This window comes from Eublepharis macularius, chromosome 1 (assembly GCF_028583425.1).
Source record: "Eublepharis macularius isolate TG4126 chromosome 1, MPM_Emac_v1.0, whole genome shotgun sequence".
NCBI classification, from domain to species: Eukaryota; Metazoa; Chordata; class Lepidosauria; order Squamata; family Eublepharidae; genus Eublepharis; species Eublepharis macularius.
The window spans coordinates 244673352-244698354 of NC_072790.1; the positions used below are offsets into that span (position 1 = coordinate 244673352).

At 44.9% G+C, this 25003-nt stretch overlaps 1 protein-coding gene across 2 annotated transcripts; it reads left to right on the forward strand.

Moving 5' to 3' along the window:
* The first annotated feature begins 1957 nt into the window (after window positions 1–1957).
* LOC129336846 (peptidoglycan recognition protein 3-like) lies at window positions 1958–18398 on the forward strand. 2 transcript variants are annotated; one of them, XM_054990222.1, is made up of 5 exons: window positions 1958–2037; window positions 8530–8620; window positions 12998–13208; window positions 13583–13701; window positions 17491–18398. In XM_054990222.1, exons 2-5 carry the CDS (start codon window positions 8572–8574, stop codon window positions 17670–17672), a joined length of 561 nt encoding a protein of 186 aa, XP_054846197.1. In that variant the 5' UTR covers window positions 1958–2037; window positions 8530–8571; the 3' UTR covers window positions 17673–18398. The 2 variants fall into 2 exon arrangements, with proteins under 2 accessions (XP_054846197.1, XP_054846206.1); XM_054990231.1 differs by lacking the exon at window positions 1958–2037 and adding an exon at window positions 2422–2457.
* Window positions 18399–25003: the final 6605 nt, after the last annotated feature.

Genomic DNA, 25003 nt, shown 5'->3' on the forward strand with positions numbered 1-25003 from the left:
GTTCCTTAGGGACAGAAGTGGGGATTTCCCAGCTTTGACTAATCCCTCTTTTTTCCTTTTAATTTTTTGGCTTACAGCCACTCATTTGATGGATTTCCTGGCCCTAAAGGTTTGCTAAAGCAGTGACCCACAATAGGGACTATGTGAAAATAGCACAGAGCTAAGACAGAAGTAGAGGTTTGCAGATAAGTTTGCTGATCACAGGGTTTGGTTCTCATTCTCAAAATTTCGTGGGGGGGGGGTCATAACCAGGTAAAGAACCAGAGTCATGTGGGCAGGCTATTTTTTTTTACCTGTCATCACATTTTCTCTACCTTTCTCCCAACTACAACACATCCACTCCTCACCATTTTTCTTCACACCAGCCCTGTGAGGTATAAAAGAGAACAATTAGCCCAAGATTACTCAGTGAACGTCAATCCAGAGCAGTTAGCCGTCTTAGACTGTAGTTGCAAAATAGTAAAGAGTCCAGTAGCACCTTTAAGACTAACTGACTTTATTGTAGTATAAGCTTTCAAGATGCGTCTGACGAAGAGAGCTGTGGTTCTCGAAAACTCATGTTACAATACAGCTGGTTAGTCTTAAAGGTGCTACTGGACTTTTTACTATCAGTGAATTTCATAGGTGAGAGGGATTTGAACCTCCCCACAGTCTACTCTGTGTACTCTAACCACTGAGCTGCAAATCTGACTAGCGTCATTCTGCTGGTTATGTTAAACAAGTTTATCTAAAGCCAGAGAGTTACACCACTGGGATTAAGAGCTGAACTTAGAGCTAAACTACAAGAGACGAATTACATGAGGACACCCATGTGACGAGAGTGGCAATGTTAGCTGGGAAGCTGAGTTTTAAAAGACAGATCGGAAGGCTCTGTCAATTTCCCCTCTCTACAGAGCCGGCAAAGATCACTCCTCAGAGGGTTTGTTAATTTCATTTCACCTCCGGAAGGCTCTGTCAGTTTCACCTCCCCTTCTAGGAGGGAACGAGGAAATAAACAAACCCTCTGAGGAGTGATCTTTGAGGCTCTGTAGACAGGGGAAATTGACAGAGCCTTCCGATCTGTCTTTTAAAACTCAGCTTCCCGGCTAACATTGCGATTCCCTTCACGTGAGTGTCCATACGTAATTTGTTTCTTGTAGCTTAGCATTCAGAGTGACTTTAAACTTTCTTCACAAGTTCTCCATTCACGGAGCCACACAGACGCACAGCAGCTCTGGGGAATGGCTTGCATAAAAAAAGGAGAGCCCAAATTGGCTTGGAAAGCTGCCACCGGGGAGGAAGAGCTCCTGCCTTTCTCCCAAGCTTTTTCCCCCCGTGTAAGAAGGGTATGTGGGGGGGAGAGAGTTTCCCATTTTGTCACGTAGAGGTATGGTGTAGTTGTTATAATGTCAGACTAGGGTCTGGGAAGCCCAGGTCTGCCATGGAAGATTCCAGAGCGGGCCACTCACAGACACTCAGACTAGCCTACCTTACAGGGGTGGTGTGAGGGTAAAATGGAGAACAGCATAAGCCACATTGTGTTTCCTCAAAGAGAAAATGTTGGGCATGAATTATGTAAATATATTAATAAATAGCAGGTGGGGCAATCCTGAAAACACACTCCAAACAGACATTATCCCCCAGAACTAGAAGTTGGACAGAAAGACTTGAAATCTCTTTGAAAGAAGAATACCTCCAGGTTCTGTCAGCTGTTCCTACAGGCACTACACTTGAACTCTCTCAGGCACCACCCCGAAGTCTCAGATTCGTAGCCTCCAGGGACTAAGCCACTGGAGAACTACTTTTAGCAGCCACCCCCCCCCCCCAACAAATGCAGTATCTACAGAGAGGTATTTTCCTCCATTGTTCACTTCCTTGATTTTAATTGATTTCCTTAGTCAGGCCATTCCCACATTTTTAATTGCGACATCTCTCATTGTTAGCATGCACTTCCTGATCTCTTGGAGGTGCTCGCAAACTGAACGGCTGCTTTACTTTATTTTTCTAGTACAGTTTTTGCCAGTTTCACGTCTTACTTGGAGGACGGGAGTTGAGCAGGTAAGAACCTAGTTTCTCCCTGGCCTTTCTCTAAATAAGATTCTCCTGGAGGCCGAAACTTGTCTAAAGCAGCATGACTCATAATCCAGATTTTAATTATTGTGGTGTAATGCGGATTCCCAGTGTTACTGCATGAGAATCAGTCAGGAAATTGGGTCTTTGATGTAAATCTCTAGGAGCGAAAGCTAATATCTTGATTTTGGGCTCCCTTATGTCATGGATCCTGGGGGTTTCATAACTTGGTGATTTCCTATTCACACCTCATTGTTGATTCACAACACTGAGGCATCTTGCGAAGAGGATTCATCTTTGTTTCAACATTCTATTTTTCCCACAATCCACCAGCCACTCTTAAAAAGAGGAGAGGCAAGCCATGGCTTTATTTTTTTACAATGAAGACTTTACTCAGGGAAGACACAGGTAAGTTCCAGCCTGTGTCTTTGACATTTCTGTTGTTCTAAGATGTGATTTAGGTCGTGGGTGACCCTAAGCCAAACTTGCTGAGGGAGGAGCTGCAGGAATCTTGTGATGCACATTAAATCATGGAGTGATCATGATGCGATCATAATGTGCATGCATGTACTGGGTCCCAGTCAGATTCACTTCTTGACATCTCTAATTAAAAAGATCTTTGGTAGCAGATAATGGAAATGATCGCTAGCTGCCAAGAGAGCTGCTTTCAGTCAGATCACAGAGTGCTGATTTAAATACATTAAGTGGGCTGATTGGATATAAAGTAGCTTTGAGTGTTTACTTTTGATGTGGGAGAGCTGCATCCCGTCAGCTCTATTGACCAGGGGACTTAAGCATCAGGCACTGAGAAAGGCTCTGTCTATGGGCCAAGCTACAAGTGACGAATGACACTTAAATGGCAAGTGAACAGACTCACATGTATTCCTCCCTGTTTGCTTGCCTCCACCTGCCCTCCACTCGAGTGGAGGGCAAGTGGAGGGAAAGTGAACAGGGAGGAATACATGTGAGTCTGTTCACCTGCCGTTCAAGTGTCGTTTGTCACTTGTAGCTTGGCCCTATGACACTGGAGAGGTGCTGCTAGTCAGAGGATGAGCAAAATTTGAGTCCAGTGGCACCTTAAAGACCAACAAGTTTTTCAGGGTGTCAGCTTTTGAGAGTCAAAGCTCCCTTTTTGAGACAGAAGTAGTTCCTATTGTATCTGAAGAAAGGAGGTTTGACTCTTGGAAGTTTATACACTGGAAATCTCGTGGGTCTTTATGGTGCTACTGGACCCACCTCTTGCTCTTCTACTGCAGACCAACACAGCTGCCCACCTAAAACTATTAAGGAGAGATATCTTTGAGCTACATGGACCCATGCCCTCACTCAGCACAAGGCAGCTTCACGTGTTCAGACTTCAAATTTATATTGTGTAGAATGGAGGTCAAATCAAGCCTCCTTAGGAGCTAAAATGACAAGACTAAAGTTACCGTACTCTGGTCACATCATGAGAAGACAAGATTCTCTGGAAAAGTCAATAATGCTAGGAAAAGTGGAAGGCAGCAGGAAAAGAGGAAGATCTAAAACGAGATGATTTGACTCAATAAAAGAAGTCATGTCCTCTAGTTTGGAGGACATGAGCAAGTCTGTTAAAGATAGGACATTTTGGAGGTCTTTCATTCATAGGGTCACCATAAGTTGGAGACAACTTGACGACACATAACACACACAGAGAATGGATGGTTGTTGTGGGTTTTCCGGGCTGTATTGCCGTGGTCTTGGCATTGTAGTTCCTGATGTTTCACCAGCAGCTGTGGCTGGCATCTTCAGAGGTGTAGCACCAAAAGACAGAGATCTCTCAGTGTCACAGTCAGAATGGAGTTATAGAGAGAATGGAGTTATATCCCTGACCTGGATAGCCCAGGTGAGCCTGATCTTGTCAGTCTTGGTTATTAATTGGATGGAAGACCTACAAAGAAGACCACTGCCTGCAGAGGCAGACAATGGCAGACCACCTCATTTATTTATTTATGTCATATTAGCCTTGAAAACCCCACCAGGGGTCACCATAAGTCAGCTATGACTTGAGGGCACTCTCCAGCACCAGACTGCAAGTATATAAAATGACCTTAACGTAAGCCTTATGAATGCTCCACATGTACCCCCCCCACACACATGTTGACTAGCTGGTGAGGGCAGGATAGCAGGTATATGTGCACTGGCCTCACCCCCTACCTCTGTGTTATCACTTGGTCATTTGTCAAATGTGACTATGTGGAGGAAGTGGCTTAGTGTACAGATCTGAATTGAATTTAGCCTTTGAGGTGAATTTTAGTCTCACAAACTCATAGTTAAAATAAAGGATGGTTTTGCTTTATGTCTGGAATAAGTCTCTGAATGACAACCTATTTGGAAAGCCCTTTTTATGGTCTTTTCCAAAGTGGCTTCAATTTTGTTTCTACAGAAATGTGTGGGAAACAATTGTGAGGCTTTTAAAGAGGGACACATACTCTGAAATTTGTTAGGAAGCTGATAATAGGAAAAGACATTTTATTCTGTTCAATGTCTTCCTTATACAGATGAACTCCTCCACAAACATCAGATATTAAGGACAAGAGAAAACCTGACACTTACCTCCACTAGCCTCCTGTAAGCTTTAAAGTGGGTCTCGAAAAAACAGCTGCTGGAGTAGAGGGACCCATCAAGTCATAGCTGACATACGGTGACCCTTGCTGGGATTTTCAAGGCAAGAGACGGTTTGCCATTGCCTGCCTCTCCATAACAACCCTGGTCTTCATTGGAGGTCTCCCCTCCAATTAGTAACCAAGGCCAACCCTGCTCAGTTTCCAAGGACTGACCAGATCAGGCTTGCCTGAGCTAACCAGGTCAGGAATCCAAACATAGGCTGCGACAGATTTTATACTAAGTGGTTGCCCAATACCGTATCACAATGGAGATTCTATAGAGTGGAAATTTATTACCAGCAGTAATAGGATCATGATGTAACTGGCCAGGCGGAAAGCGTGTTGGTTTACATTGCAATGTGAGCATATGCAATTGTTGTTCATGCAATGGGTGGAGAATGGAGAAACCTCATGACTCACCCATTGGTGGCTTTAGCACCAATGGGTGAGTAATCAGATTTCTCCATTCTCTAGAAGCCTGGTGGAAGACGATGGTGGTCTTCTTGATTACAGGATGAGTCAAGAATACCATGGAACATGGAACCAGTGGGAGGGAACCAGTGAGGTGGACCTTCCATCTTTGTGCGTGCAGTGGCAGCCATCCAATTGATGGATGGGACCATTTGGGATGAGGTCACACCAAGAAGTAAGTCAGTGGTCCCCAACGTTTTGAAGCCTGTGGGCACCTTTGGAATTCTGACACTGGGTTGTGGTACCTATTATATAGTGGGTACGACAGTTCAAGTGATTTCCAATAACTCTTTTATCAACAGGAACATCACCACTCAAAGCACAAACATCAAAACAGCAGTTATAGAACGCTCAACTCCCCACCAAACACACACCCACAATTAAATTCAACTAATAGCAAACACCCAGTATCCAGAAACCCTATTCGCTAGTTCACTAGTCTGTAGGCAAATCCTGATTGGCCGGCTCAACAACCTGGCCAATTGGAATGCAGCTGTACAGAACCTTGCTACTAAAGCCTTTTTCTTGAAGCTCCCAGTACACTACAGTACCACCCACAAAATGGCTGCTAGAAGAGGCGGAGCCAAGCACTAAATCTCAGGGAGTGAGGTCTTGCATAGCTCTAATGGTTATTTTTCAACATTTCAACATATACGTGCAGTTTATCTTCAGTCATACGGTGAAGACTGTTGCACTGTGGTGGCAGCTGCTGCTAAAGCAACTTCTTAAAAATCTGCACCGGAGTTTAGATCTCCAACGGCCAATCGGAAGACCTGCTGGGCAAAAGCCACAATTGGCCCCACCCACTTTCTAAAAACACTCGGCAGGCACCAGAAAAAGGTTCATATGCAAAACGGTGCCCATGGGCACCACGTTGGAGAACTCTGGAGTGAGGCCTGGTTTAAATGCGATGCTGGGTGAGTGAAAAAAATGCACCAGTGAAAAAGTCATGCTCTGTGGAATCACATCTGAACTGGTCTGCATCAGTGGGGCAGATTGTCACAATTCAGTTGAAATATGATTTGGAGCACATGGGATGCTGCATGGGTAAGGACTTGTTTTCTTCCCTCTCTTTCTCAAGGACACATAAAAGTTAGTCTGACACCCTTCCTAATTGGAGACCATTCTGTTGTCCCATATTCTGTCCTGACAGTGGACTCTTGTCCAGAGTAGAGGTTACGCCTCAAAACAATCAGATGTTGTGGCACCCCCATTTCTTTTAACACTCTCCAAGGGTTGCCATAGGTCAGGTGCAACTTGATGGCACATAACGTACAAGGGTATCAGTAAGGTAGTTACATAACTATTCTCTGTTTACTTGAATTGTCCTCTAATAGCCATTGGCAAGCTTACTAAAAGCTTACTAGAATCACTTTCAGAATAATGGACTTTGCAATATTTGGGCTTCTCCCAAAACATATACATGCAAGCACACAATACAAACCCATCCACATGCTGGCTTTTTCCACCTGAGACTCCATCACCAAGCCATAACCCTTACCTTGGCAGAGGGCAGGCCCAGGAAGTGTGTGTGTGTGTGTCTGTGTGTGTGTGTGTTATGTGCCATCAACTCATCTCTGACCTCTGGAGACCCTATGAATGAAAGACCTCTCAAACATCCTATCATTAACAGACTTGCTCAGATCTTGCAAACTAGAGGACGCGGCTTCTTTTATTGAGTTAAGCCATCTTGCTTCCTCCTGCATAGGAAGTGCCTTCCTGAATCAGACCATCTGCCCACCTGGTCCACCATCTTGTTTCCCATAGTGGCTGGCTTGGAAAGTCATTAAGCTGGTCTGGTATTTGGAGGTATACTACTGCTGAATGTGGAGGTTTTGTTGAGTCATTGTGGCTAAGACCCAGGAGTAAACTGCAAAAATTAGTTCTGTAGATGGTCTTGAACTGTTGCCTATCATTCTTATAAATTGCTTTTCTCAATCTTATGGCTTCCCGCAGGTGTTGATAGGAATGGTAGCTCTTGTGGCCTCCAAAATCAAATTGAGTTGTAGAATCTACAAATCCATTATCCTTAAATCCATTAAGCATTCACCAACAGAAAACTACTAGGCAGCTGTTCATTTGAGATGGCCAATATTAATACAATTACCACCATACTTAAGCTATAATTCAAATATTTATAGTAATCTCTATCATACTCTTATATTCAATACAATATATTCTTACAAAGATACACAAGGAAGCACAGATAGTTCTGATTAGAACATTATGTTGCTTTAAAAATTAGCTAGTGATGATCACTCTATCTAAGAACCTTTTGGCCATCACATTAGGAAGCAGAGAGTTGCCTGTATTATTGGAGGAATTTATCCTGTGGAGAGCAAAATGATGTCAAGAAATAATATATGAAGGCTTTGGCTCCATGAGATGTTAAGCAACTTCGAAGAAGCTCATGGAAACCATTAATAGACTTTTTGCATGAAATGGATAACAAGGATTTGATGACATCTGGATTTATGGATTAAGAAACAGGAACAATAGAAAAAAGAGCGGTTTTGTGACTAACGGAGAATAAGTGGCGCTCTAGAAATGATATATACTTGTTGCGGAGAAAATTGGAACTCAACTTGTAGTGTAATTTAGGTTTTGTTTTCTTTTCTTTTTTCCTTTCCTCTTATTTTATAGATATATGTATCGTTAGTGTGTTATGTTTAGAACTGTGTGTTTTTTTCTTGTTCTCTGTGTTTGTTGTTAATTGTGTTGTGGTGTGTAGTTTATAGTTTAAATGAAGAAAATTTTAATAGTAAGAAATTCATGAAAACGCTCCTACATTGGTAGCATGTTTGGTTGCTGGGAAGCGTGAGGTTCTCTTCAAGAGTCTGGAAGGAAAAAAAAAAGATAAAACATTAAGAGACTTTGGTTAACTTCACATTTACCTTCGGAATTTTGTGCAGTTATTTGTATCTTCAAAATTGTGCACTATCCCTTTAAGGAATTGTGTGTCCTTCAAAGAATATATTGTATTCAATATAAGTCAATTATAGAGATTACTTAAAACATTTAATGGTCAGATGCATCGGACGAAGAGAACTGTGGTTCTTGAAAGCTTATGCTACAATAAAGTTGGTTAGCCTAAAAGTTGCTACTGGACTCTTTACTATTTTGTGACTACAGACTAACACTGCTAATTCCTCCGGATCTAAAAATATTTGGATTTTAGTTTAAACATGGTGGTAATTGTATTTATATTAGCCTTAGAACACCATGGTCCTCTTGTTTTGACTTATATAGTTCATTTGATATGAGCTAGAGAAAGTTGCCCTGGAGCATGGGCCCAAAGAGCAGTTGGCAATTCCTCCTTGGTCTAGACATACAGCACTCCAATGGCTGACCCCATTTTAATCCACAAATATTTTGTTTCCCACAGGTTGTTTCTAAGTTGTTTGGGCCAGAAGTTGACAACGACAAGATGGTCAAGGCTGAAATTTCGCTATTTCTACTATGTGCTCTGTCACAAGGTGAGTGTTTCAGTAAAGCCAAAAGTGTAGAGGGAAACAAGGAACATTACTACCCCATCTAGTGGTTTGTACATGTATGTGCATGTGGGCTGGATGGGAATGCAAAATCAGCTTGGAGAGCTAGTCGATCGACCTGTTGACAATTCATAAATGATTGTCTATCTTTTAACTGTGGTTAAATATTCCCAAATGTTCCCTGAAGCCAAGAGTGCTACCGTGTAGGTGGTAGCTTACCCATATTGTTTCGAGTGGCTCTCATATGTTAGGAAATCAGGCCACTTGCTCCCCAGTCTTGCTGCACTCAGGGCACCCCTAGCCACATGCCACAGTTTGTCCTGTGAACCACATACCATGACTGTAGGCATTTCCAAACAGAAATACAAGCGGGCATTATATAAGTAACGAGGGATGCTCACTCTTCCATTGGTCTGACTCATTGGTCTGTTTGTTGGCTGCAATTAGGCAGCCAATTCTTTTCAATTGACTATCCCCCCACCCCCCAATTGGAACAAAGAGGCAGGCACAAGTATTGGGAACTAAAGGGCCACTTTATTAACCTTACAACAACATATCTTTCAACACAGCAAGGGCCTAACTAGTGGTACAGTTCAGGCCCTGGGGTCACTCCTGGACCTCCACCCTGGCCTGTCTGGGTGATCCACTTGATGCCCCGGGTGTGAGCCATGTAATGTATGGCTGGGACTCAGCCTGTCCAGGTGAAGTGGTCCTTGCCTTTAAAGCTCCTCCACCTGGCCATAAAGCTGGGGGAAACTGGTTTGTCCAGGGGTTCCCCACCAGGGAATCTGTCCTTGCAACTGGGCTGTAAAGCAGCCAGCCATTCCTGACAGACCCCAATTCCCCACCAATGGGGATTGCCAAGGGTGGTCACCAGCCTGCTAATTTCTCCCAACTTCTAACCTGCCAAAGGGAGGAAACTTGACCCATTGCCGCCAATTACCCCTCCTCTTCAGACAGCGTAAGGAAGGCAAAAAAAGTCCTCACCCAATTGCCAGTTGAGGAAAAGGGAAAAAAAATCCTACCTGGCCCCGATAAACAGCGACCAGGGCTGATTCCAGACGGCCCTCCCCATCCCGAAACGTCATGCGTCGTCGTGCGGAAAACGCAAAATATCGCGTTTTCTCGCACGAGTTTTGCGCGACATCGCGCAAAACTCGTACGAGAAAACTCGATATTTCGCGTTTTCCGCGCGATGACGCGCGATGTTTCGGGATGGGGAGGGCCATCTGGAATCGGCCCAGCTAAACCTGCACTGAAATAGGGTGAGCTGGATAGGCTCGAGAACAAGGAGCAAGCACAGCACCGAGGGGCAGAGTGGCCTTAAAAGGCCTCTGGCTCTGCCCCTCACAGTGATCACAGATCACTGGAAAGCACCGCTGCCTCTCGCTCCTCCAGGGAGGCAAATCATGGCCCCCAACCACAGCAGTTGTTCCTGCCAGCCAGGAGTGCTGCATTGTTTGTCGACCAGTTTGTGACCGTCCAGCAGATGGCTTTGTGACATTTCTATCTAATAGTACAGTGCAGTGCAATTGGCTTTTTGCACACATTCTACAGAGATGAACACATATCAGAAGAAGTGAGCTGTGACTCACAAAAGCTCATACCCTACCACGAATTTTGTTAGTCTTATAGCTGTTGCTGGACTCTTGCCCTTTCCCACATATGAAACTTAAAACTGATTTCAAACCCTTGGACCGTCAAAGGCCGTTTCCAGATGGCTTACCTTCTGCCGCTCCATGCAGCAACGTCGCAGCTCGTCCTGGGGCAAACGCGAAATATCGCACGAGTTTTGTGCAACGTTGCACAAAACTTGTGCGAGAAAACGCGATATTTCACGTTTCCCCTGGCACGAGCCTCGACGTTGTGGCATGGAGCGGCAGAAGGTAAGCCATCTGGAAACGGCCAAAGTCAGTACTGTCTACTGAGACGGACAGCTGCTTTCCATCGTCTCAAGTAGAGGTCTTTCACATCGTCTGCTACCTGACCCTTTCAACTGGAGTTGCCTGGGATGGAATCTACGATCTTCTCTGTGTCAAGCTGGTGCTCCACCACTGAGCCATGGCCTCCTCCCCATCCTTGCTGCAGTGCTACTCCACAGGGAGTAGTCTCTATAGACAAGACATCTTACACGAGATTGCTCAAGTGAAGAGAGATACAACGTTAGCTGGGAAATGTAGGAGACAGAGCAGAATGCTTTGTCACTTTCACCTCTTTACAAAGAGGCAGGAGATTGCTCCTGGAAGGGTTTGTTTATTTCTTCTTTGCCTCTCCCAGACCAGGAGGTGAAATTAACATAGCCTTCAGGGAGGATAAGGGGGAAGGGGAAATTAATAAACCTTCATAGCAATCTCCCGGCTCTTTGAATAGAGGTGAAAGTGATGAAGCCTTCTACTCCGTCTCCTATGTTTCCTGGCTAATGTTGCATCTCTCGTCACTTGAGCAATCTTGTGTAAGATGTCTCGTCTATAGAGACTCTGGGCTGGCAATGTTTTCAATAGACAGTTGAATCAATTACAAATCATAAAGCAGTCATAAACAAACACTGAGTTGGATCCAGACTAAATTTTCCAATGGAATTTTCTGGTCTCCCCTTTCTCACTGCAGGTCATTGATGTTCACTAAATACTGCTCCTGGGCTAAAGGGGACCCTGAGGAATAGTAATGGGGGGGGCTGCATTTGAAAGAGGAATCAGGGTAGACCCACTGCTTGTGTGTGTGTTTAAATCCTACCATTCAATGTCAGTCCTCGGCAGTATTTATGGCTGCTGATCCGTTTGGATTGGCTGCATTTTCGTGCATGCATAATTTTGCAAAAAAAAAACCAGTGCAAACCTGTTTGGCTGGCATTTCAATGAATTGATACCAAACCAAACAAACCCTGTGATCAGCTCACATCTGACAGTTGAACATGTTAAGCTTGTGTATTGAACACATTCATTGTGAAAGCCATGGTATCTCTTTCTATCAAAGCTCGAACTTGACTTCCTTTTTCAGTGTGATCTGGCTGCCTACTAGGATTGTTATGGGGAGGTGATTTTCTTTTTCTGAAATTCACTTTTTAAGATACAGCAGTTGTAGGGATGCCAGGCCACCGCCCCCACACCCCGCCCCCACTTACCTGGCCAGCGAAGGGGAGCGCTCCCGTGTGCTGCAGCCACCTGGATTGCACCCATTTTGGCCTGGATCAGGCCTGGATTGGGGCTGTTGCAGAGTGCAGGAGCGCTCCTGCGCTCCACAGCAGCCCAAAACGAGCCCTTTTCGGCCCAGATCGGGCTTGTTTCGGGCCTGTTTTGGTGCAGATCGGGCCCGTTTTGAGCCACTGCCTCCAGCACTCTGCAGTGGCTCAAAACAGGCCTGATCTGCACCAAAACAGGCCAGAAACGAGCCCGATCTGGGCCAGAACGGATGCATTTTGGGCTGCTGTGGAGGGCTGGAGTGCTTCCGCGCTCCACAGCATCCCCAATCCGGGCCCCTGCAGAACATGGGTGCCCTCCCAGGGGCTGCATGATGATGTCACTTCCTGGAACTGACATCATTGCGCATGCCCCCCACCCCCATAGGTAAGTGCCAGGCCCCAATCTCCCGCTAGGAGGTTGCGGGGGCCTGGCAACCCTAAGAAGTTGTTACCTTTTTGTTCCTTCCATGCACGTCCAAAACTTAGATGTGTGAACTGGATTAATTACGGCCCCTGAGAAAGCTTGGAATAGGCAAAACAATTCCTGCTGGTGTTTTGTTGGGCTAATTAAAACATCTTGGATATGATATAAAGTAGGATATTTTCCACACCAACCCTTCACAGCATCGTTGATTTGAGGATTACATCTTTTGAAACTTGGAAAACATAAGACTTATCTTACTGTGTATACCACGGACCTTGGAAAGGGACTTGCATTCTGCATAGACTCACACAAACTTATCTTTCCGGGCGTGTTATGATTAGATGAAACTGGTTATGTGCAATGCTTTATTCAAACAGCCGATGGGAGTATGTGTATATATTACTGCTTTGTATTATTTGTATGTAAGTTGAGAAAATATACTTATTGCAACCTTAGAATATTAGCACTTTGCACCTTGCATGAAATTGATTAACAGCTTAATATATTTACTTGCTGAATTGTTGACTGCTGTTCATGTTTTGAGAAGAAGGACCTTTGTATTTAGTACATGTGCCAGTCCTTCCTGTTGCCTTTTTGTTGTTGATGGTTGATTTTCCACCATGCTCCACACTTCCCCACTTGAATTGTGGGATATGAGATCAAGCCAAAGGGCTGCAGCAACTTTATTCCCTCTTTAATGTAAGAATGAGCCTCAAAGAACTCAGAACAAGGAACCCAGTTCCCTCTGTTTCTTCCATAGCCACCGGCTGTTTCCAGCTCATCACCCCATCTAAGTGGGGTGCCAGGCCTGCCAACTGTTCAGCCCCATTGAAGGACATCCTACCTGAAAATGTCGTCATCATCCACACGGCTGGCACTCCTTGTCAAACAAAAGAAGAATGCAGCAGGGAAACCAAAAACGTGCAAGACTACCACCTGGGGATCAAACGCTGGTGTGACATCGCCTACAAGTGAGAACATTGCTTTCAGTGCAGTGCTTTATAGTAATGGAGGTTTTTTTTTAAAAAAAAATATTGTTCTGCTAAGCCTCTCCAATGAGGGGCGATTGGATAACTCTAGCTTTGTGCTTAAGGAGGTGGATCCTGTCTCTCTTTGCACTTTGTCCTTCAATGAATATGGAAAGTATCCTCTGTTTTTACCCAGTTTCCTTCCAATGTTTACTAAGATGGCAGGGAGTGAAAGGGGCAGTTAGGTACTATGGACAGTTCCTCAAGTCCATGCTTGATTGATCCTGGAGGACTTCAGGAAATCCATAAGGAGTTTCTCTCCATGATCTTTATATATTGGACTCCCTAAACCTTTCCCTTTCTTTTCCCATTTCCAGTTTCCTGATTGGCGAGGATGGGAATGTGTATGAAGGGCGGGGCTGGCGTGCCGAAGGAGCACACACCCTTGGCTACAATGACTTGTCGCTGGGAATCGCTTTCATTGGCCTCTTCACAGGTATTTATATTGATCATCCTCTGAAGCCACACTCAATGATCCTCGTAACAGCTCTATTATGTGTTTTGTCACGCAGATTGTTGATGAGTCCAATTGGAGCTTTGAGAAAGCAGAAGGCTTTGTGTAGCTTCATACGTGAGCTAGCATCAAGATCTAGAGATGAGCGCTGGAAAGGCCAGATAACAGACACCGGTGGCCAGCAACTGGTTGGCAGCTGATAAGCTTCCCAGGAGTAGATAGAGCAAAGTTCCAGCTCTGGTGATGATGGGAAAAGATCTGTATTCTCCACACTCTGAGGCATAAGGAAGCAGTACAACATGGCTCCACACTTCAGGGAGAAGATCAGGAAGAGGGAGGGGAAGGAAGGATGGAAGGAAGGGTGTCTGCAAACTGAAAATTAGGAAACGGGAGCATTAAAACCTTTCCTTGTGCTAGTTTTCTTCTTGCAGGGAGTTTTTTTTAATACAAGGAGATATCTTTAGCTGTGATGCAGTCTTTTCCACCACCTAAGTAGCCAAACATCTCATTCTCATTCTTCATGGCTTGCTTGACCCTTTTCAGGCCTTCACCACCACTTGAGAAAGCCCAACCACCAGCTATGTTTTTTATCTTGCCTTTTCTCCAAGAACCTTAAAGTGGGGCGACATTGTCCTCTTTCCCTCTGCTTTATCCTCATAACAATCCCATGAAGAAGTAGAGGCTGAGTGACCACCTCAAGGCCCACTCACCAAGCTGCTTGGCACAATGGGGCTTTCAACCCGAGTCTCTCAGGTCCTACTAAAACCCTTGAACCACTCCATCATGTTGGGCCCTTCAGTGCCCTTCTCACTATTTATTCATCGTTTCTCTCATCAACCCTCAACCGCCTCTTTGAGGGAAGCCTTGGTTTTGGTTCAGGTCTGGGCTGTCCTGAGCCTGCCTTTAGTTGTCACCATACCTCCATATCTGCTCCTTCATTCTGCCTGGTCCCCTCACTGGCTAGGTACTGTCAGCTGATGATGTCATGTACTGGTATTGCTTGACACATCAGTACCACAACATCACATTGGGTTCAATTCTTGGAGGCGGGAGGGGTCAGGACACCCAGCATTATACCACACTGCTGTTCCATGACAGAGTTGGGTGGATTGCTTCGTGTAGAGCACGGGGCTCTAATCTGGAGAGCCGGGTTTGATTCCCCACTCCTCCACTTGAAGCCAGCTGGGTGACTTTGGGCTAGTCACGGCTCTCTGGAGCTCTCTCAGCCCCACCCACCTCACAGGGTGTTTTGCTGCAGGGATAATAATGGCATACTTTGTAAACTGCTCTGAGTGGGCATTAAGTTGTCCTGAAGGGTGGTATATAAATCGCATGTTATTATTATTATTATTATATTATGGCAGGAAGTCTTATCATAATGTAAGAAAAGCAAGTTGCTTGCTTGCAATAAATAATGTCATCAGGATGTACTGGGGCGATTTACTAGGTGTGTGGGTTCAACACTCCGCCCACTCCTTTTGAGTTCAAATCTTTCCCCATCACCAACTCCTCCCCAGAGGGCAAAGAGAAACAGGATGGGCCTAGCTACTTGCACAGCTAAAGTGGGGAAGGCAATGCTTGCATGAACTCTTCATTCCAATTGTCTACAAAACAGTCATTAAAAAGAAGACCAGCCATAGATTTATGGAGCCTCGCTATAGCTCCTCACCCTTCGGTGCATGTGCTTTGCGTGGGAGGGCGCATTTGACTGCCAGATGAAGATGCCACAGCTGGGTGGTTCTCAAGAGAACACAATGCAGATGGTGTTAAAGGGTGGGTGTTGGTCCTTCCTGGGAAATGAAAGGCCATCCTTCATCAGATTCTCAAACATGGCCTGGATACATATTTAAAATAAATCAGCCTGCTGCAGAAGTAAAGTGCATTAAGCTGAGAATCTCCTCCAGTGTTTAACAAGCAAGGATTCACTTGTGTTTTTGAAGCAAAACTTTCTCATAACAAGACTTCTGCCTGATCCTTCCCTTCCACAGGGTGGTCTGTGGGTAGTCTATCCTTTATGAAAAATTCAGAGGCATGTTTTAAGGGAGAAGTTTTCAGCCTGTCGAGATTTTGATAAGACTTACTCTTCTACTACAGACCAGCATGGCTACCCCCCTGAAACATAATTGCACTTAGTAGATGCTCAGAGGCAGACCAGGTCTCCACAAATTTTCCTAACTTTCTTCTTGATCTTGTGGTGTATAACATAAAACAACTGTAAGTTGCCAAAATTGCAAAAGAGAAATGAAAGCGAAATCCGTCTTTTAAAAGAAGAAGAGAGAGAATGAGAGGACTCAACGGAGATCTCTAAAGAAGTCAATTTTGGAAGAAGATATCCCCCTCCCTGTAACAATCCCAGTGCAGTTAGATATCAAGTATTTATTTTTATAGCTTCATTGCACCAAAGCAAAACAAACACAATGGGAAAGCTCCTTTTTGCATTCACTTCTTTTCATTTTTTTTTCCTTTTAGCAAATTAATGAAATGAAATCCCACCCTCAAGTCATAGCTGACTTCTGGTGACCCCTGGTGGATGGTCAGAAACTAACAGAGGTGGTTTGCCATTGCCTGCCCCTGCAACCCAAGTCTTCACTGGAGGTCTCCCATCCAATTACTAACCAAGGCTGACCCTGCTTAGCTTCTGAGATCTGGCTCTCCTGGGCTATCCAGGTCAGGGACTTTAGTAAATAGACATCTTTTAATTTTTTTTGCAATATAAATGACTTTTAATGGCCCATGTGATTTGAAATGTGTATTGTTAGTATGCCCTGACAGGGATAGCCCAGATGATGCTGATCTCGTCAAATCTCAGAAGCTAAGCAGGGTCAACCTTGGTTAGTGGTTGGATGGGAGACCTCCAATGTAGGCTGGGGTTGCAGAGCCAAGCAATGGCAAACCACCTCTGTTAGTCTCTTCTCTTGCCATGAAAACCCCACCATGGATAGCCATAAGTCAGCTGTGACTTGAGGGTACTCTCTACCACCGTAACTAGCATATAAAATGCATATTGAGGTTTATTTGTAAAAAAATAGAGAAAAAGCAAGAATAATGCAAACAGAAGGGTGCAGTAAAATGTACACGAAGAGATAGGATGACAAATCAATAAACAGTTGAGGAAACAAAATAAAAATACATGCTGTTTGTGCCTGACAAATAATAGCAGAGGAGGCAGCTTGCAAAGCTATGTTTGACATGAGAGTAGGGGCAAACTTGTTTGTTTGTTTGTTTGCTTGCTTTTTTTTATTCGACTTATATCCTGACCGTCCTGCAAGCAGGTTCAGGGCAGCTTCCAACAAAATATACTGTTAAAATACAATAAAACATTATTGCAATTAGCATAAAATCCAATATTAATCCAAATAGCATAAAAAAAATCCAGGTGCCACCAAACAAATCAGTCTACTGTAAAAACCACTATAAACCATGGGCACTACCATGATGTAACCTCAGGGTGGCTGCAAAGGCAGGGATTGGTGGTCAATTGGGGGGACCAAATGCTGGTCCCTAGTCAAAGGCCCGGTGGAACATCTCCATCTTGCAGGCCCTGTGGACCTGTAAAAAGTCCCGCAGGGCCCGGATCTCCATTGGGAGAGTGTTTCACCAGACTGGGGCCAAGGCAGTAAAAGCCCTGGCCTAACTGAGGCCAGCTGAACGTCCCTCAGGCCAGGGACCACCAAAAGCTGCTTACCAAAAGCACGGGGACCTACAAGGGAGGATGTTCAAACAAGCAAGGATCCAATGGACCTCAACTTACCACCCTTTCCCCTTTTCCAGACAGGTCTCCCAATGAAGCAGCATGGAAAGCCCTGAAGTGCTTGCTTGACTTCTCTGTGAAGATAGGCTACCTGCACCCTGACTACCTCTTAATGGCTCACAGCGATGTCAGTAATATCATATCTCCCGGAGACCCCGTCCGTCAAGTGATTTCGAAGTGGCCGCATTATAAGCACCAGTGAGAGCTGTTCCCGGATTCCCCTACCATTCTTCTTCAACTGTGGCTTCTGTAGTTCTGAGAAGGGCTTTTAAAGAAATGAAGTATCAGCTATGGATTGGGAAAAGAAAGAATTTATGTGGGTACATTATACAGGGAAAACACTCTGTTGATGCTGGCCCCAAAGCAAGGACTAAAGACTCCAGACTGTGTACATTTGCTTTCAATGGGGGATCCTTTTTCTCTACTGGGACAGGGAAGTGCTTTGGATTGAGAAAAGAAATAAAAATGTGGCAGCAGTATGATTTTTTTCTTCCTCCAAATAGTTCAGAAGCAGCATAGAAGGTCCTCCTATTGCATCCTAGATCAGGTTGAATGATAACTTGTCTAACTAACAATGCAATCTTAAGAAAAGTTATGCTCTTTTGAGGAAACTGAAATCACTGGGTTTAGAATGGTGTGCCTCTATTAAAGATTGCAGGGCCACTGAACATCATCATCATCATCATCATCATCATCATCATCATCATCAACAACAACAACAACAACAACAACAACAACAACAACCAATCTATACACCGCCCTTCAGAACAATTCAGAACACCCCACCTTTGGGGTGGGGAAGGTTCTCCCCACCACTGCACCTTGTTAATTTGTTTTATTTGTATATTGATTTTAGTTTTTGTTTTTATCGATTTTAACTGTTCACCGCCCAGAGCCCCTGGGGATGGGCGGTATATAAATTGAAAAAATAAATAAATAAATAAATTTAACACCCACTCGGAGCGGTTTACAAACAGTGTTATTGTTACCCTTGCTACAATCACCCTATGAGGTGGGTGGGGCTGAGGGAGCTCTGGAAGAGCTATGACTGACCCAAGGTCATCCAGCTGGCTTCAAGTGGAGAAATCGGGAATCGAATCCAGCTCTCCAGATTAGAGTCCTGCCGCTCTTAACCACTACACCAAAATGAGAATACAATGAGAGAGAGGAGAACTTTCTATGCTGTTCTTGAGGAAAAGTTTGAACATGTGCTGATTGGGTTTCCGAAAGACAGCACACAATTTTGAAGGCACTTATAGCAGATCTTTGAGTTGAGAGATGTCCAAGCAGGAAAGTCAATTTATACCAGCTTATCAGTCCATATTTTTTTGTGCTTTATAACGTGGATATAAATCCAAAGCTCTGTCCATTACACTACCCATGTGAGACCCCTTTCCACCTTAAAAATGTCTGCATGCAAACTATAGGGCAGCCTAATGTCTGAGGTCCTCATTTAAATCCCAGACTTCTCAAACCAATGATAAAGGCCAATAATAACCAGAGCAAATAATAAGTGTGCTTCTATAGCACTCTTCTAGATAGATGGCTGCCCCGCTCAGAATAGTGAACAAAGTCAGTGTTATTATTATCCCCACAATATAGCTGGGCAACTGAGATGAGAGGAGTGGCTAACGCAAGGCTGCCTACTGAGCTCATGGCAATGGTGGGATTCGAACCAGCAGAGTGCTGATTCACAGGTCAACCACTTAACCACTATGTTACAGTAACAAGGGAAAGATTGGTCAGTCACATGCTAGGGAGACCAAGTTAATAGCAGCCACATCTCCCTCCAGAATGGCAAAGAGGGAACAAAATGAATTTCCAAAGCATGTCCTATTATATGTCCAAATATGCCTCATTTAAAGGGGGGGGGGGTGGCAGCTGAAAATTTCATATCACATAAAGGCTTGTATGATCCAAGAAGGTCTTTTAGGTTTTTGAAAAATGATCCCAGCACTTCAAACCAGAAACAAGTTGGAAAGCAGAGAGGTGGGTATAATTCTAGTGAAATATGATCTCTGTGGCTGCTGGCAACTCCTACAACTGACCATTCCTTAAAGGCCAGCCCTCTGTTGAGCACATGATAGCCATTGAGGGTGGAAGCTACAAAGGATACCAGTTCTGAATACACCCCTTAGTGAAGAACTCCTTGCATGCAGAAAACCAGCACATCTGGAAGAATATTTCTGAGGCAGTTGAGCTGTGCTAGAGTGGGGTTTTTTTTTGGGGGGGGGGCTCAGAAATGTGATTCTTCCCCTGCTTTCTGAGGTGATGCCTTCCTCACACAACCTTTGGCATCCTGTCACGTCATTGTGTAGCTTAGAGATTAGGCAGAGATAAGAAGTGATTCCTCAGAAGGCCAGAGCAACGTTGGGGGTCTGTGATTAGATTTCTTGGTTTGTACGTTAACATTCAAAAGCGTCCAAACTATTTGGTCTGTCATGAGGAACCCATCTGTGTCAAGAGGAGGGAGGCTGAAAACCCTTCCCCATATGCACCATGGTTCTGGTATGACTGAGGGCCAAGCTACAAGTGACAAATGATACTTGAACTGCAAGTGTATTCCTCCCTGTTCACTTGCCCTCCACTTGCTCTCCACTTGATCCACTTGCTGTTCAAGTGTCATTCGTCACTTGTAGCTTGGCCCTCAGACACCACTACAGTTGCCCCAATATCCAAGTGAAGGCTGGAACTTTCCCAGAATTGCGACAACTGAGCTCCAGACCAAAGAAATCAGGTCCACTGGAGGAAATGGCAGGTTTGGAGGGTGGACTTCATGGCGTTACATCCCTGTTGAGCTTCTTCCCTTCCCCAAACTCCTTCCTCCTCAGGCTCTGCCCCCATATTTCCAGGAATTTCACAACTCAGAGTGGACATCCCTTGCCACCATACACATGAGAACTGCAGAGAACCCACAAATCACATCGGACTGTTACATAGAGTGGGGGCTCTTGGCTTCCTCTGGGAACTCTGTAATGTGTCTGAAAAGCAAGCACCTTTATTAGGCTTGACGGATGGCTGCCCATGATGGGTGAACTCCCATTCCCACCCTCTGTTGCCCAAGCTTGATGTAGTGAGCAGCTGTAGAAAAATTGGAGATGGGGAGCAATGGCGCTGATGCTGTGATGTTAATTCCAGGTGATCAAACCCTGTAACGCTCTAGGGATCGACTCAATCTCTATGGTATTTACCATAGAGATTGAAGGGATTCCTAGATTGTTGGGGAATGAAGTCACTTATGGATGCCCACCCAGAAATGATGTCACAGCATCCATAGTGCCTTCCCCAGGATCCATTCCTAATAGCTCCCATGGATCACAGGCAGGTCCCTGGCAAATCTATTTATCTTCCTTGTCCTTTCCCCTGACAGGACTCATTTCTATGGGGCTGGGTGAATTGAATCAATAAAAGAGGGGAAGGTTATACTTTGTTACCCAAGTACCACAGTTCCTATGGGGATCTGTTTTTAACATTTTAATAAATATCAGTGAATTTATTTACGTGCCACATTTATTAACCATGTCCCCCAAATAACTTACTGTTAAAATCCATCCCATTAAGAAAGATTAGGAGTAACCAAGATGTATGGTTCTCAGGCCCAGCGTGTCCACGGAGGTGGTGCCGGCAGCCATCTTGAGCGCTGAACTCTGAAGGAGGCACTGGCCCGGCCCCGATGACCCCCCCTGCCCCAGAAGCGGGCTGTGTCCCCACTCACCTCTCCGCCCCTTCGCCGCTGCTGCCTGCCTTGGCTCAGCTCCCAGCAAGCCAGGTGCCCAGGCAGCGTGGCAGTGAGTGGGCAAGCGGGTTGCCTCCCTGCTCCTTCACTGTGGCTGCCTGCCTCAGGTGAGGGAGACGTCCCTGCTCATGACATCATCGCGCAGGGCTGGAGCACTCGTGCGCTTTGCGCACGCGCAAAGGGCAAGGGACGCAAGTAGGTGTTTCTCCTCAGGCGTCAGAAACCCTGGCACCGGCCCTGATGGTTCTGTTGCCTTAATTTCTAACTCCTACATAATGATGGAAGCAGCTTTGCCAAAAGAAAGGTAGCTGTGTTCACTTGTTACAGTAAAAGAACTTGCCTCTGGAGAGTTTCAGATGGGTAGTGAGTTGATCTGCAGTAGAACAGCAAAATCCAAATCCAGTAGCATGTTAAAGACCAACAAGCTTTTAGGAGTCAAAGCTCTGATGAAGTTCATTTATGCCCTCAAAATCTTGTTGGCTGTCAGGCCTGCTAACCACAGCACTGCCATATTGTTTTAACTGCTGTATTTTCAGGTCTTGTTTGTCTGCAGGTTCCCAGAGACAGCTGTGTTCCCAGGACGGCCTTATCTAGCACGGCTCACCACAGACCTTGGAGGAGTCTTCCTTTCACGTTCCCAAGCCTCTGCTTCCTTTAGACTAGGGGGGGGGGATTAGCAAGGAGGGTTTTGATATATTGCAACATGTAATCAACATGTCATTCTCAACAAAGCTTTGTGATCAGCCGGAAGCTTTGTTGCCTTTGGATTATTATGGACACCTGTACTTTGAATATAATCTTTCACTAAAGACCCTTTTGACTCAAGAGACCTTGGAGTTCTTGCAGCAAGGGGTGGGAGATGAAATCAGAGTAACTTGAATTCCATAGACTGATGTTGGCCTTCTAAGGTGCTGCTGGACTTGAAAGTTGCTGCCCTGGTATCTGTTTGCAAGAAAAAGCTCACATATACAAATGAAGTCGAAGATACTGGGTGAGTGGGGGGGGGGGGTTCTATCACTCACTCCTTCAGCTGTCTCATGTTCTGACTGTTACATGAGAATTACTCAATGCACACAGAAAGGACTAGCAAGAGTATACTGTGCACAGATTATATATGTGTTCTCTGTAAGTCGTGAACAGGACTAGCCTGAGGGAGAAATCTGGGATTTTATTCTCTGTGTGAAGAGCTGGCAGAGACTGCCATCAAGTCATAGCTGACTTATGGCGACCCCTGGTGGGGTTTTCATGGCAAGAGACTATCAGAGATGGTTTGCCATTGTCTGCCTCCACAACCCTGGTCTTCATTGGAGGTCTCCCATCCAATGACCCGAGAGCTGATGAGATCAGGCTCCCCTGGGCTATCCAGGTGAAGGCCCATGTGATGTGAGTGGCATAAAACAAATCTCTTCTGGCTATCGGATGCTGTTGCAAGTGAGGAGAAGGGTCAGCCTAAAATCCTAAATGCCTCTATTTGCCCTCAAAAATTCTGAATATCCCCCCCCCTCCAGATTATAGATCATTCTTTGGGGGATCATATAATTCCTGTTAAGAATCACTGGATTAGGGCTCCTCTGATGGACGATTCCGAATAGGCTCACTGATCATTAATAGCATCACTCAAGAAACAAAGGTAACTGAAGCTGCTAAGCAAATTTGAGTTCTTCTTCCTTTTCCCAGGAGGAAGCTTTTGTCTCGCTCCCTCAGCCTTCTCTGGGCCAGCCTGTTTACAGCTCTCTCTCCCCCACATGGGCGAGCACCTTCCTGACACATGATCATTTGGGAGGGTTCTGCAGGAACGCTGGAGAAAATGGGGCAACAACAAGGAGCAGGTTTGGCCAGAAGGCAGCCTCTCCTCATCCACCACCCACTTTCTCCGACCGCCAGCCAAAAGGAAGTCTGCCTTCGCTGCATCGGCTGGGACAGATTCTCAGGACTCACTGCGGATCTGGGTAAGTCTGAGATTTCTCTTGATTTAAGGCTCTGGTTTAAAATCATAGGAGCAGGGAGGGGGGGATTGCCCACCTCTCTGTGGTGTATGTATCTGCAATTCACCCAATTCACCCAACCTAGTAAAGAGTCCAGTAGCACCTTTAAGACTAAGCAACTTTAACGTAGCATAAGCTTTTGAGAACCACAGCTCTCTTGGTCAGATGCATCTGATGAAGACAGCTGTGGTTCTCAAAAGCTTATGCTACCATAATGTTGGATAGCCTTAAAGATGCTACTGGACTCTTCTTTACTGTTTTGCAACTACCCGGCTAACACAGTTCACTCCTCTGGATCTATGACCATAAGCAACCTGGTAGCCTAGCACACAACCTTTCACAATGTAAAGAGAGTGAGAGAACGTGTGTGTGTGTGTGTGTGTGTATGTGTGTGTGTGTGTGTGTGTGTTAAAATTTGTGTCCAGCAGCACCTTAAACACAACTAGATTTCCAGGGTATAAACTTTTGATAGTCAGAGCTCCCTTCATGATGTATGTGTATGTGTGTCTGCCCATGCATACAGGTAGTGTGGTGCAGTGGTTAGAGTAATACTTTCATTTAAATCTCCCTTCCCCTCAGCCAGAAAGCTCTATGAGTGACCTTTGTCCAGTCCCTTTCTCACAGCCTAACCTACCTTGCAAGGGTGTTGTGAGAATACAATGAAGTTTACATGATTCATGGTTCTGAACTCCTAGGAGTAAGAGCAGAATTTAAAAAACACACACACAAATAAATATGAAATTTGCATACAGTCAAAATGACACTTGTATAAAAGACTACGTTGCAGGATAGTTAAGTCAGAAAGGCGTGCCCCTTCTTCAAGAATCCTCCAGTTTGAATTATAAGAGAGGGAGAGGATTTTTTTTTCCCTTACAAGATAAATGTAACCAAAATTGAAAAATGCAAGATTAGTGATGGGGATGATGACCTTTGTTTTTCATTGTCGACACCTGCTATTTAGAGAGAGACTGCCTCTGAAACTGGAGGTTCCATTTAAATATTATTGTTAAGAGTTGTTGATGAGCCTATCTCCAAATGTATCTCGCCTTTTAAAAAGACAGCTAAACTAGTGGCCATCATTTGCTTCTCTGGTCCATGTAGCTGTGTGTTCTGTGAATAATATAACATTTTTATCCATTCTTCCAAGGAGTTCCGGATTACTGTCTCCTCCCCCATTTATTCGAGCAACAACCCTTTGAGGTAGGGAAGGCTGAGCAGGAGTGATTAGCCTAAGATCATCCAGTAAACATCATGCCTGGTAGGGTTGCCAGGCCGAACCTGACAACCGGAATGAGGGCTGGGGATGAAGACATGGTGCAGGCTGTTGCCATGAGCATGATGGCATTACTTCTATGAAAACCCAGAAGTGACAACAGTTGTTCTAGGAATTGCCAGAAACAGTGATTCTTAGAGCTACTGCCAACACTTACCTGGAAGTTACATCCTCATGCTTTGAATGCTGATGAGTTTTTTTTTAAAAAAAAATTCCCCTCACCACTTGAAGCAAAGGAGCTCGGGGTGGGGGATCCACCACCCTGACCGGGAACTCAGCAGCTCTAATGGCAGTTGAGGATTTGAATGTCCCAAATGGAGATTCTAACCAATGAACTGTCACTTGAGAAGACTTCAATTGGTCAGTTCTGGAAGCAACTGCCAATCAGTGTAAGAGCAGAACCACAAGTGACAAAAGGCACAGGTTGGACACTTGTCAGCTTTCCTCAAGTTTTGATGGGAAATGTAGGCATCCTAGGGCCAAGCTACAAGTGACGAATGACACTTGAACGGCAAGTGTATTTCTCCCTGTTCACTTGC